At 37.5% G+C, this 13,881-nt stretch overlaps 1 protein-coding gene across 1 annotated transcript in view; it reads left to right on the forward strand.

Moving 5' to 3' along the window:
- DPY19L1 (dpy-19 like C-mannosyltransferase 1) overlaps positions 1-13,881 on the forward strand; it is an 89,077-nt gene that overhangs the window by 36,618 nt on the left and 38,578 nt on the right. The window contains 3 exon segments of the mRNA XM_040644111.1: positions 2,241-2,298; positions 9,806-9,897; positions 12,707-12,806. Coding sequence (XP_040500045.1) covers positions 2,241-2,298; positions 9,806-9,897; positions 12,707-12,806 — 250 coding nt within the window.

Consider the following 13,881-nt stretch of genomic DNA (forward strand, 5'->3'; position numbering starts at 1 on the left):
TGTATACAAGGATATTTATTTTAACATGTTTTTGTTATAGTAAGAAATTAAAAAATACCTATATGTTTGATGATAGGGAAAGAGCTGAACAAATCGTAGTACATTTGTACCATGCAATGTTTGACATCTATTAACAAGAACGCCTTGGGTTGGGGCGCCTGGATGGCTCAGTTGGTTGAGCGTTTACCTTCAGCTCGGGTCATGGTCCCAGGGTCCTGGGATCGAGCCCTGCATCGGGCTCTCTACTCCACGGGGAGTCTGCTTCTGCCTCTCCCCTCTGCCTCACCCTTCTGCTCATGCTCTCGCTTGCTCTCTCACTCTCTCAAATAAATGAATGAAATCTTAAAAAAAAAAAAAAGAAGAAGAATGCCTTGGATTATGTGTATTGATTAGGAATAATCTTTATAATAGATGAATTAGAAAAGGAACAAATTTCAGAGAGGTGTTAGTAGCATGATCACATTAAAGTATGGTATAGAGAAAGATTTGGGAGGATGGGCACACACACAAATGTTATTAGTATCTTAGGTGAATAAGATTGAGAGAAGGGTGGCAATGAGGAAACCCATTTTTAAAATATACAGACCTTTGTACCTTTCTATTTTGTTGGCATAAGTTCAAAACATTACTATTTATTTATTTAAACCCATAACTCACACTTAATTTAGCCTGTGTCTTAGAATTGCCATGAAGCCTGGCATTGGCCTGTTGGTTGATGTTTTTAAGAAGGTGTGCTGGGCCTCTGAGGGGAGAGCCCTGACTTCCGCTCCCTGGCCTTTCTGTCCCTCTTATTTCTGTGATTCATCACTTCAGCCATTTTCTGGCCGATATGCTGTTTCTTTGCCCCTTTATATTTCATTTGTGCTGGTCCAGGTTGATAAGCAGTAGAGAAAAATCACACAGTTATTCCATTAGTGTCCTGTAAATTTGTGGTCTTCCAACTTCCCATGATCCCTTTAGACGGCTCTGCAGCCCTTCTGTTTTCCCTCGTTACTCTGTCATTAAATCCAAGTGGTATTTCCGACAACCCCCTTTCCTCAAACTTCTAGCACTGCCATCTCTTCTCTCGAGCGGCAAGGGGCTCAAGACTCTGTAGGGAAGATGGCAACTCCATAAACTACTTGCCGCTGAACGTGCAGACTTAACCCTCGTCTTGTGCCAAGGCTGACTGGCCACCTGTGCTGGGGCTGCCAGCCCTTCCTGTCTCCTGGGAGGTTAGGAGGGGGTGCGGAGGGGGTGTGTGCTCGCTGCACGGATTAGCCCAGCAACCTCCTGTAGCTCCTCCATGTTTCCTCATTCCTGCATCCCCAGGAGTAAGTAGCATGGCCTAGAATACCTGTGTCTGAGTCCTTGTTACCCCTCTGGCTTGTCTATGTTCTGCACATGCTTATTGGGTAGAGAAAAAGAAGGAAGGGTATTTGGGTAAAATAATGAGAAAAAAGCATGAGCTAAAGAGAGTAGAAGACCTCAAGAGTAAAAATGAAAGAAATGATAGAACAGACCTAAAACAGCTTTTCTTTCCCCTATCCAGATGCTTCTGGCCAGGATGGGAGGAGAGTGGGGGGCACGCATTACTCTTAGCTAAGCAAATGAAGGTTTAGTTGTTAGGACGGCCAAACTATGGTATTGTGATTTCTTAGCTACAGTTAGAAGCCTGGTGGTCATATTTTGCTATTTGTGTTCTTTTACAAGGTTTTAAAAACAGATGAAAGATAAAACTTTGTAAACTAGTGTTCTCCAAGCATGTTCTGTAGAAAAGTAGCTTGGGGTGGGCTTGGGAAATACTGCTGAATTAATTAAATCTTTAATGTGCTGGCTTGCTTTCTGAATTTCCAAGAGTAGGAGACATTGTGATGTTTTCTGCCTTTATGACCACAAAGGCTTTTTCTACACTTCTCACCTTTCTCCTGAATGTGTATCATTTGTCCCTAGAAAAATAGTTTGAGAACTGCTAGAGGACACAAATAAATATGTGGCACTAAAGATTAAAAAAAGAGAGAGAGAGAGAAAGAAAAAGATCACGTTGCATGATGTCTGGTAACATGACTAGTCACAATTTTTTATTCACTGTTTTGGTACATTTTGAAGACGGAAGATGACTTTTTAAAAATGAAACTTATTTTGACTAATGATACTATAAAGGAAATAAACTGAAGAATTTTATCATATTGTTTTATCCCAAGGTTTCATTAGGATTGACCTGGATTTTTGTTATTTATGTTTTTTATCTTCTTTTCCAGCGGCAGCCGATTAGGAGGCCTGGTTACAGTGCTGTGCTTCTTTTTCAATCATGGAGAGGTAGGTATTTAACAGTATTTTCAAAATCTTTAGAGGATTGTATTTTTAGAAATACAAGTTTCTTCTTTAAGTAGTCAGTCAGATATTTTAAAAAAATTTTACGAGATTTTACTTCCAGAACTATGGTTTCTTTAATTTCTTTAAGTTTAGCTTGTAGTAGCATTCTTTAAATATTTGGTCTTATTTTAATTCAAGTTTTTTTAACACTAGCATTTATTTTAAGTTAACTTTTCATGAACATTATATCTTTTATGTTATATATCTCTTAGTGATTTGAAGTAATAGTGGGTCTGTGTCAATTTTATTTATAATTTAAAAGTGAAAGTTCATGTTTAGCTATAATAGAAATAAGTCAACCATGGATAAAGTTAATTTCCTTGTGTGGTGATAACTTTTTGTTGTAGGAGCTATATCGTGTGTTTCTATTTTAATGCATATTATTAAACTTAGATGTATTTTTAAGTCTCCTTTGCAGAATATTATATTCTGTAAACTTGCACATATCCAAGGGCTTTCTAAAGAGAACACTATGGTAAAAAGTATTGACTCTGGATCCAAGCTACCTGTGTTCAAATCCTGGCTTTGCTGTTTTGCGACCCCTTGACCTGAGCAAATCATTAATCTCACCTGTCTTAGTTTCCTCTTTGTAAATGGGCTGTAATGATGGTACTTATCTCATGGGGTTATTGGTGAGTTTAAATGAATTTGCAAGTGTAAAGTGCCTGAAGCAATGTTTGGCACATAGTAACCCTTATATAACTGTTACTTTGTATTATTATTATTATTATTATTATTATTATTATTATTTAGTTTAAATTCTTTTTTTTTTTTGTAAAGATTTTTATTTAGTTAGTTGACAGAGATAGAGACAGCCAGCGAGAGAGGGAACACAAGCAGGGGGAGTGGGAGAGGAAGAAGCAGGCTCCTAGCAGAGGAGCCTGATGTGGGGCTCGATCCCATAATGCCGGGATCGTGCCCTGAGCTGAAGGCAGATGCTTAACGACTGAGCCACCCAGGTGTCCCAACTTAGTTTAAATTCTAATAAAAATTCAGGATGCCAATGAAATCCTTCCACTAGATCAGTCGTAGTTGTACATGAATTTTAAAGTTGTACATGAATATTAATATTTATTAATATATCTCTACCTGGTTTTCTTTCATGGTAAATCTTGTATGAGAGAAAGAGAAGAAAGCTCAGTTTGTTTTGTGTGAAGTAACTCAATCTTTTTAGGCATTTATAAACTCAGCGTGTATAATATTTGAATATGCACGTTACAAAGCCCTAAGAGTAATCATACTAAAACTTAACTATAGAGTCAAGGTTGAACTTTTTTTTATTGTTCAATGGATTACTATTGGATATTGAACTAACACATGCTTAGTATTTAGAATCACAGAAATTTAAAGCTGGAGTGGCCTTATAGATTAGAGCATTTGAGACAAATCATTGCAAGATGGTTTGGTCTGACTTTGAGGAAAAAGCATTTTTTTTTGCCTCTTCTTGACTGTGGGTGCTTCTCAATGTCATAGTGTGGACCACAGAACATGTGGAGGCATAGATCCTGTGCGAATGACCTAAGAAATCGGAAGTAACTACTTAACAATGAAGGAAAGGAGCACTGAGTGTTCACAATAAGGTGTTGGAGGAAAGAGATTATAGAAAAATTTGAAGTCAAGGTGCAGTTTTAAAGACAACTGTCTGTGAAGCAGAAAGGTCTGCTGTGTTACCCTCAGTCTAAATTAGAGGTTGTCAATTCCCGATCTTATGTTTTTCTTATAATTTTGATTGTAAGACTTACATTACAAAGTCTTTTCAGTTTATACCAATGAAATTTGGACTATTCAGTTCATTTTTCAGGTTGAAAGATGACTTCTTCCTCTTCTTCTTCTTCTTCTTTATTTTTTTGGGGGGGTGTTTTGTTTTTGTTACCTTTCAGCTACTTGGTGTGTTTAAACATACTTAGATATCTCTTTCTACTTAGGAAGGGGTAAACTAAATGTGATTAGAATTAGAATTAGTTTTACCGAAATGGTCAAGTAGATACTTGTACTTCATATCAGTAACTTAGCTTACGAGTAGAAAAGTGACCGGTTTGAGTGAGGGACTGGAGGGAAATTGAGCGAATAAACTGTAATTTTGGGTAAAATAAGGGTGAGAACTTAAGTAACAAAAACTGTTTTATTATAATTTGATATTTATTTTGATTTTCAGACTGTGAGATTGTCAGACCCCATTATTACCTGAATTTTAAAAATGTTGCCCAAAGTATGTAAGTTTTATATGAGGGGAGCATCGACTCTGGTAGTACCCGTTCACACCTGTGGTGAACTTGTTTAGGGTATCACAGTGTGTACTCGCTGAAATTGCTGGGGGGTTACTGATTGGTACTTGGAATCCCTCTTTCTTAGGAGAGTTATGTTAATCATGCCAGTGAGTGGTTTATGTACCAAAACATAGTTGTCCATTGTTACTTGCTTTTAAATTCTATTTCTTTTATTCAGTTTGCTCTCTAATATAGAATGTGGTGTACTTTTGAAAATATTCTTTCACTCAGATGGTTTTGCAAGGGAAAAATTTGGCCTCAACAAAAGAACTACAAGATGTGTAGAATAGAAGGATTAATCAGATGATTTAAAACAGAAGTTGAAAACCTTCAAATCTGGAACCTGTGAGGATACGATAAAGAACTCACTAATTGCTCATAGTAATGACCAATAATAATTGAGGTTATACATTTCATAATAAAAATTATGTCACTGTTTTCACTTATTAAGCTTTTTTATTAAATATTGGCTCTGTCCCTATTGAGAATGATTGCTGAGAGGAAAGCTAACAGTTCTCTGCCTTTTAAATCATTCCTTATTGTAAGAGCAGATGTGGGCACCGTGGCTTGATGCCGCAGGAGTTTTAGCGTACTGCCTGAAAGCATTTAGAGGAGTATGTGAAAAAAAAAGAAATACAATATTTTTCTCCAATTTTTGACTGTTAGAAATTCATCATATGTGAAGTAGGTTTAACTTTTTCATCTTGAGATTTTAAAAAAGTTATTACCCAGTATAATTGATGGTGTTTTATATAAAACATGCTCACAGATGAAAAGATAGGCACATTTATGAGGAGAAAAATCCCTTTTTTTTTTGAAACTAAAGTAAGTAAATGAAAATAGTATGTGAAAGGTTTGCTTTAGAGACATATCTAATTAACCTCTTCTTATTACCCATAACATATTTCTGACCCATATTAGTTTCTTAAAAATTTTTGAACCGAACTGAGATGACGTACATGTAAATGTACGTATTCCTAATTAGTTATTGACAAAGTTATTTATGCAAGCTTTGGAAAACAATTCTTAGAACACTTTGAAAACAGTCTCATTAATCCTTAGAATGTTCCTGTATGGTAGATAACTCATACATAACAATATTCAGTTTGTGTAATAATCGGAAGCACTGCAGGTTAAGTTTGGCTCAAGGTTGGGAAGCAGGGATAAGTTTTCTGATTAACCAGTGATCTCTCCAAACTTCCCTCCACATAGATCACTCTTAGATAGGGTGGTAGGAGTTCAAAGATAATACCACAGTTTATCTTTTACAAGTAAAAAGTAGAGATCCTTCCTTGCTAATTTGTGAAACTTTTTCTCTTCCCTTTCTCTCTGTCTCTCTTCCTTTCTTCTTCTTCTTCCCTCCCTTCCTCCTTCCCTTTTTTCTTCCCTTTCTTGTGAGGGTCACATTTTGGCGAGGACGTTTATTCTGGATCTTCTTTTTATTCAACTCCATTAAAACAATGTATACAGAGGGTTCACTGTATGCCAGGTACTTGTAGCTGCTGAGGATATGTTGATAACGTCAGTAAAACAAAGATCCCTGTCCTTGTGGATAATCACGTGAAGGTGGTCCACACACCTTCTACCTAAGGTGGGGGAATACTGGCTTGTTTGGGGAACAGCAAGGAGGCCCTTGAGACAGGAGAGAGAGTGGAAGGGATGAGGCCAGTTAATAATGGGAGGTGGGATGTGGAAGGAGCCCTTTCTGTAGTCCTTGTTGGTCATCGTAAGGTTCATTTGGAGAAGGTGGAAAGGCCATTGGAAGGTTACATGCAGAAGAGAGTAATGTGGCTTAAATTATTTTTTACATTAATCTGGAAATTAGGATGAGTGCAAGATGTATTATTTATTCAGGCTTTTGAGAGGTGTGCTTATGGATTTGTGAATTTACATTAAACTTGCATTAATTCCAAAAGTCCCCCCTCCCCCCCAAAAAAAGACGAGCGTGCTGATCTTAGATGGGAATGTATCTGTTGCTTAGATGAAAACTGCCTATAATGGGGTAGAACTGGCCTACAGCCCTCTTTATGACCTGGGCCCTGCCTGCTCTCACCACTCTCCAGGCTGTTTTCTTTGCTTCAGTCTCACCGTCCTTCCTTCTCTGGTGCCCGGAGAGGACTACTCCTTTTCCTTCCTCAGGGCTTTGGTAGATACTATTTCCTATGCCCTATTTCCCTTCCTACTTATCTCCTAGTCAGCCTTCACATCTGGATATTTGTGTTTGGGTTTCAGTGATATTTTTCATCCTACAGATCTGGGTTTCCATCTGGTATAATTTCTCTTCTGTCTTAAGAACTTTATTTAGCATTGTGGTGAAGATGTGCTGCCAACAAGGTCTCTTAGCGTTTGCCTGTCTAAAAATGTCTGTACTTTGCCTTCATTTTTTTGAAGTGTATTTTTGCTGGATAAGAATTCTAGGTTGGTAGCTTTACCTTTCAGCACTTTCAGTGTCATTCTGTTGTCTTCTGGTTTCCTTTGTTTAATGAGAAGTCCGTTCCCCATTCTTATTGTTACTCTGCACGTAGAGTGTCTCTTCTCTGGTGGTTTGAAGACTTTCTTTTTATATTTGGTTTTTATTGGTTTGATGGTAATAAACTTAGATGTGGTCTGCTTTTATGTGCCCTGTTGAAGGCTCCCTGAACATCTTTGTTCCATGGGTTGATTTTTTTTTTTTTATATATCGGTTTTGGAAAATTTTTAGCCAACATCTTCTCTTCAAATATTTTGTTTTTCCCATTTTCTCTCTTTTTTGAAGATTCTAATTCCATGTTGGCCATAAATCTTTTTTGAAAGCACTTGTAAGTGCAAGGTTTAACACAATATTATAGTTAACATTAAGCAATATAAAGCAGTATTATAACGAATAAGGCTATGTAGCATTCAGAAGTGGGGTGATTTGTTTTAAACCTGAACATTATACCAACAGCAGTTTATGACTAATCCTACAAATAATCGGCTCTAGTCAAAACTCTTGGAACGAGCCTTAAGTATGATCTGTTCGCTACTAACTGTAATTTATAATTCAATAGTTGTACTCCTATTTAGTTTTGCATTATGAAGAGAAGTAGATTAGATTATGATAGATTTCTAATAGTATAGGTGAACTATTTTGGAAGTAGAGCTTGACAAGTGAAGCTGCCTATTACTAAAATCCTTGGTTTTTGATTCTTGAGTAAATGATTGAAAATTCAGGTTTTCCTAAGCAGACAGTAGGAGCTTGTTCTTGTCAATACCTAGGCAGTATTGTGCTGCAGCATTATCCAGTGCTTTGCAATGTGTGCTAAAAATTATATACTCCAAGAGGACAGTTTAAGTAAAGTGAGGTTTTCATTGAGTTCATTTGCACAATTCAGGAATGTCTTGTATTTGGTCTGAGCGCTTCACACAGTGCTCTAACCCCTTGTGAAGGAGTTCGCTCATTTATTCCCTTTCCTAATTCCTAAATGTCAAGATAATGCCTTTAGAAGGCGTTGGCGTTTTGAACTGTCAACCTATATAGCAAACTGTATTATAATTAAAGAAAAATATGTATTTGTTGAAACGTAAGGTATGATTAAAGCAAATCTGTTTACTGTTCAGATGCCATGGGGTCATGTGGACCAGCAATTACGTTTGTAGCAGGTCTAGTAAAGCACATTGTGTTATTGGAGACACAGTACAAAGCACTTTCACATATTTGCCTTTATTCACTCTTAACATCGTAGAGGCGAAAGATCTTGCTCTTTGTTTCAATTCTGTAATTTAGCCTTCTCATCCTACTTTACAAAGGGTGTAATTGAGTTTTAGAGAATTGAGTGCCTTCAGCTATTAAAGGAAACAAATTTCTAAGAGATGGCAACATAGTTAAAATTGGGTAACAAAATAAATGTGAGTGAACAGTCTGTAGGAAGAAAATTCTCAAATTGTACATCATATAGTTTAAATATTTTCTTCTTGGTTTTTCCACAGAGATGGATAACTTTATAAATTGTGGTTATACATCTCTACTATCAATCACATTGAAATTTCTAGTTAATTCTGTAAACAGATTTTTAAAATTGTATTCCAGTAACAACAAATACACATTTTAAAAAGATTTTTGCAATCTTTTCAGAATTCTCTTGTGTGTATAGTTCATTTATAAATGGGTATCTATGTTAAATCTCATAGAGGATAGTGAATTTTGGTTAAAAAGAGAAGTAAATTGGCTCAAACTTTCTGTAGCAATAGTAGAAAGATCTAATAGCCTGAGGTAGAGCTAAAATAAAGGAAAGGTTTATTTCCACTGTGGTCTTTGTAATTCCATTTGGTCTTTGACTGCTTGACTTGAAAGATGTAATGATTTCTTCTAGTGCGACTAGCTTAGTCGGGGTAATATCAGAGTATTTATATTTCATCCAGTGCAGTGTTCCTTTAATTGAAAGATAGACTTCTTAATTTATTTGGTATAGATGCAGAAAAATGAGAGTCCTGAAACTAGGATGGAACATTATTTTTTTTTAATGATATTATTTATTTATCTTAGAGTAGGCGCACGAACAGGGGAAGGAGCAGGGGAGAGGGAGAGAGAGAATGGAATGCAACATTATTTAATTAAGTCCGAAGTGAGTTCTTCAGTAGACTTGGTACATGACATTTTAGGACTTTTGTTATTTTTTATTTGATCCCTTCTTCTCCTTTAAAATTTTTGCAGCCCAGGCTAGCTTGGGCAAAGAAGAGGTAAAAACACAAATGGAGCAGTCTTTCTTTAGCAGCACTGTGAATCAAAATGCTAATATTGATGACTATGAAGAGTTTTGAAGTATTGGTTATGGATAATTTTGCTGAAATTCAAGTGGAAGGACAAACTAAACTGGTTTATACAACCAATTCCAGTGAAATGTTAATTTTGGCAGAACATTTTCTTGCTGNNTACTTTCCCTACTTTCCTTTTAGGCTCTAGTTGAAGTTTTTGGTATTTGCTGTTGACAATTCATGTTAATATTTCACAAGATCTTATGCCATGTGTGTCTCCCTCTCAATAATGTTTCCTTCTCACTTTTCAGTTTTGCTGTTGGTGGAAAACCTAGCAGCTTGTTTTCCAACATACCATTTAAATTATGTGTGAGAAAACTTTTTTGTGTTTATGAATAGCTGCTTTTGATGAGTATGTCTTACTTAACAAATTTAGCAAAGAGACCATACATTATGAATTGTGTTTTCAGTGCACTCGTGTGATGTGGACACCACCCCTCCGCGAAAGCTTCTCCTATCCATTCCTCGTACTTCAGATGTTGCTCGTGACTCATATTCTCAGGTAACTTTGACTTACCCTTAGGTCTTCTGTGTGTTGATTGCATTGAGTAATTTAAACTAGAATTTTTTAAGCTTCCATAATAAAGACAGTCAGTGTAGGNNNAAAATTAAGATGATGTTGCTAGGTTGAATTTGTGGTTATTTTAAGTGTGTAACTTCAAAATATTTACTACCAAAAACATTTCCTTCCTCTGCCTTCCAGTCTTCTTCCTTTTTTCTCAGTGGCCCACAGAGCTGCTCAAGGAGCAGCAAATTTGCTTCCACTTCTGCCATCTCCACTTTCCCACATCATTCTCTGCCGCCAGCAAAGCATCCCAGAAGTAGGCAGGAGGAAGGGGGAAGACTGATGGCAACAGAGTGTAACCTGTGCAATATAGTCCTTCAGAGGAAACAACAGTTTGTAGACTAATCATGGCCGGATTCGTTAATGTGTAATTCTTCTTCCCATATTTGCTTAGTATCCTTGAGCATCAGGTAGTAGGCGTAGAAAGAAACCACTCAGTAGACCAGAGCTATACTAGGAAAANTCCTGCTGGAAATTCAGGATTGGATTGGGTTCTCCCATGTTCATCTGGCCTTCAGCTAGAGACCTCACAGAGATCCAAGCACCATATGAGTGGAAGAGAATAGGACTGAGAACAGTTCTCTCCCCTTTCTGTCGACAAATACTGAGTTTGGACAGATGCTACCTTGATTCAGAGGGTAAAAATAAAACAAAATGGGGACTATGGAAAAAAATAGAACGAAGCATAATGAAAATCTGAAGATGGCTCAGACTAAGAACTCCCTTGAAGGATCTGCAGAATTTAGGAGGAGCTGGCTAAAGTCTGTTACACCAAACCCTTTGGATGGTCCATTTCCCCCTGTGATGACTTCAGCTGGACTAGAGTCATTATTTGGGCTTGTCTGTGTTTCTAGACAGGACTCTCTCTCTGAATATGGAATCTTTTTTTTTTAAATTTTTTATTATGTTATGTTAGTCACCATACAGTACATCCCCAGTTTTTGATGCAATGTTCCATGATTCATTATTTGCATATAACACCCAGTGCTCCATGCAATATGTGCCCTTCTTAATACCCATCACTGGCCTATCCCAATCCCCCACCCCCCTCCCCTCTGAAGCCCTCAGTTTGTTTCCCAGAGTCCACAGTCTCTCATGGTTCATTCCCCCTTCTGTTTACCCCCCGCTTCATTCTTCCGTTCCTTCTCCTACTAATCCTCCTAGTTCTTATGTTCCATAAATGAGTGAAACCATGTGATAATTGTCGTTCTCTGCTTGACTTATTTCACTTAGCATCATCTCGTCCAGTCCCGTCCATGTTGCTGCAAATGTTGGGTAATCGTTCTTTCTGATGGCTGAGTAATATTCCATTGTATAAATGGACCACATCTTCTTAATCCAGTCATCTGTTGAAGGGCATCTCGGCTCCTTCCACAATTAGCTATTGTGGACAATGCTGCTATGAACATTGGGGTGCATATGGCCCTTCTCTTTACTACGTCTGTATCTTTGGAGTAAATACCCAGTAGTGCAATTGCTGGATCATAGGGTAGCTCAATTTTTAACTTTTTAAGGGACCTCCACACTGTTTTCCAAAGTGGCTGTACCAACTTGCATTCCCACCAACAGTGAAACAAGGGATCCCCTTTCTCCACATCCTCTCCAACATTTGTTGTTTCCTGCCTTGTCAATTTTTGCCATTGTAACTGGCGTAAGGTGGTATCTCAGTGTGGTTTTGATTTGAATTTCCCTGATGGCTAATGATTTTGAACATTTTTTCATGTGTCTTGTTAGCCATTTGTATGTCTTCATTGGAAAAGTGTCTGTTCATATCTTCTGCCCATTTTTTGATTTGATTACTTGAATCTATTCACTCCAGTAAAAATTGCAGGCTTTTATCTAATAAATTGATTTCATAGCTCACAAATAAGTTATCTGGATTTTAAAAAGACTCGATTTAGGGGTGTGATAGAAAGTCAGATTAGAGTAACAGAGGGGGATGTCCTTGGAGAAGGGATTCTTAAGAAAGTAAAGAAAGGCGTCTTGTGGTGGCTCTTAGTGCCCCAGGTAGGTTTATCCTGAAGGGGATTTCTTTAAGGTGCATACCTTGTAAGCTCGAGATGTTGCGTGTACACTTCACTTTGTGAGGGTGTTAGCTATGTTGGGGGCTTCGCATTAGCTCACCGATTTAGGAGAAAAGTACTTCTTAAAACCAGCATGAAAGATAAAATTACTGCACCTTCCTAAAAATCCCCTAAATTACAAGTCAGGACCAAAGTGAAGCCTCTAAAGTTGGCTACAGATTGGCCCCTGGCCTTTGCCGCCGCTTCTCTTTTCTGTGTCCTTCCTGTGCAGGACCCAGCTGTCACCTCACATCCTCCACGGAGTCGCCCTCTGGCTCAGCCCCTGTTCTGAGTTCTCCTTGTCTGCAGAATACTGCTAACACTTAGAATATGCTGCTTTCTCTGCTTCTTTATAGACGTCCTCTGTCTCCCCAAATGAAGCTGTTGGATGCAGCATTAAATACGTTTGATTAGGAAGTCACCAAAATAGAGTTTGACAGAACTCATGGATATACTGACCCAGCTGCCCTCTCCCTCTTTGGCAAGCTTTGTTTTTACAGTAATGATGGGTATTTACTTTTCATGGAAAGTTGTTGTAGTTAAGCGTCAGGAAGTATAATTTCTAACCCGTTGGCTCATTTTATGTCTGGTTTATGTTATAACCAGATCAGGTGTAGAGATTCTAATCTGCAGTACTTTGGGCCCATGCTAGAACTTACTCATATTTATTTTCTCTTCCCAAGGGCTACGAAACTTTATAGAGGAAGCTTAATTGCACTTTGCATTTCCAATGTATTTTTCATGCTTCCGTGGCAGTTTGCTCAGTTTGTACTTCTTACTCAGGTAAGGTGCTTATATTTTTAAGCTGAATTAAGCTTAGTATGTTTGATTATGTGAACTCATTTGTCTAAAATTATAGAACTGAGATATTATATGATTCTAAGTCCTAAAATGTTTTTTAGTTAATACTTATAAAGAAAGTTCAGGGTAGGGAAATTTGAATGATTTATTTATTAGTGAATGTTAATTATTTACTTACTAGTGAAGTGCATTTCTCCAATTCAAGTTGATAAGAATGCTTTGTTATTCAGTATTGTTCGTGTTAGCTTAAAAGAGGACTAGTGCTGTAACTTTAAGTATTTCTCTTAAATAAGTGTACTTCTTTTATGATTAATGCTGTACATTCTTACCCATAGGATAAATGCACATAGGATTAACATAGGACAAATAGCTAAACAGTTCTTATTTATGTAACTCCTCTACCAATCTGTAATTTGTCATTTTTCTGTGCATTCTTGCCTCCCTCTCCCTTCAAATAGCAGTGTATGAAGCAAGGTGAAGGTGCTTGCTAAGAGAGGGAGTAAATTGTGCGCCGGTGTCTCCCTATGCTGCTCCCCACCCCCAGCTACTTCTGCTTCCTCGCTCTGCTGGCATGCTGGCCGTATTCATGTTCATATAAAGCAGCTTGAGAGTTGTTTTGCAGTCTTCTGGGACATGTCTTGCTTGAGACATGAAGTAAGATCCGGGTTTGAGTCCTAACTCTGCCCACTAGGTGCTTGACTTGGACAAACTGCTTAACTGCGCTTAGTTTCAGTTTTCTCATTTGTGAGGTAGAGAAAATAAAAGAACCTACTTTATTGGGTTAGGATCAGATGAGGGATTGTTGTATGACTTAACACATTGCTGGTACTTAGCAAGACGTCAGTAAGGTTAGCTGCTTTTATCAGTATTTTTAAAAAAACAGTCTATGTGTGTTTAATTCTTTCTTTGATCTTACCTTTTAGACTCCTTTGTCTTCCTTAGCGTGGTGACATTTTAAATGTTCCTGGTTAACAATGTCCCTGAAAAGAAAATGAAACAAAAAAAGTCCCTGAAAGACGCTTCTTAAAGATTCTACCCTTGTAGGCCTGCTGTGTAT

The sequence above is a fragment of the Ursus maritimus genome, unplaced genomic scaffold (genome assembly GCF_017311325.1).
Source record: "Ursus maritimus isolate PB19 unplaced genomic scaffold, ASM1731132v1 scaffold_3, whole genome shotgun sequence".
Classification (NCBI taxonomy): domain Eukaryota; kingdom Metazoa; phylum Chordata; class Mammalia; order Carnivora; family Ursidae; genus Ursus; species Ursus maritimus.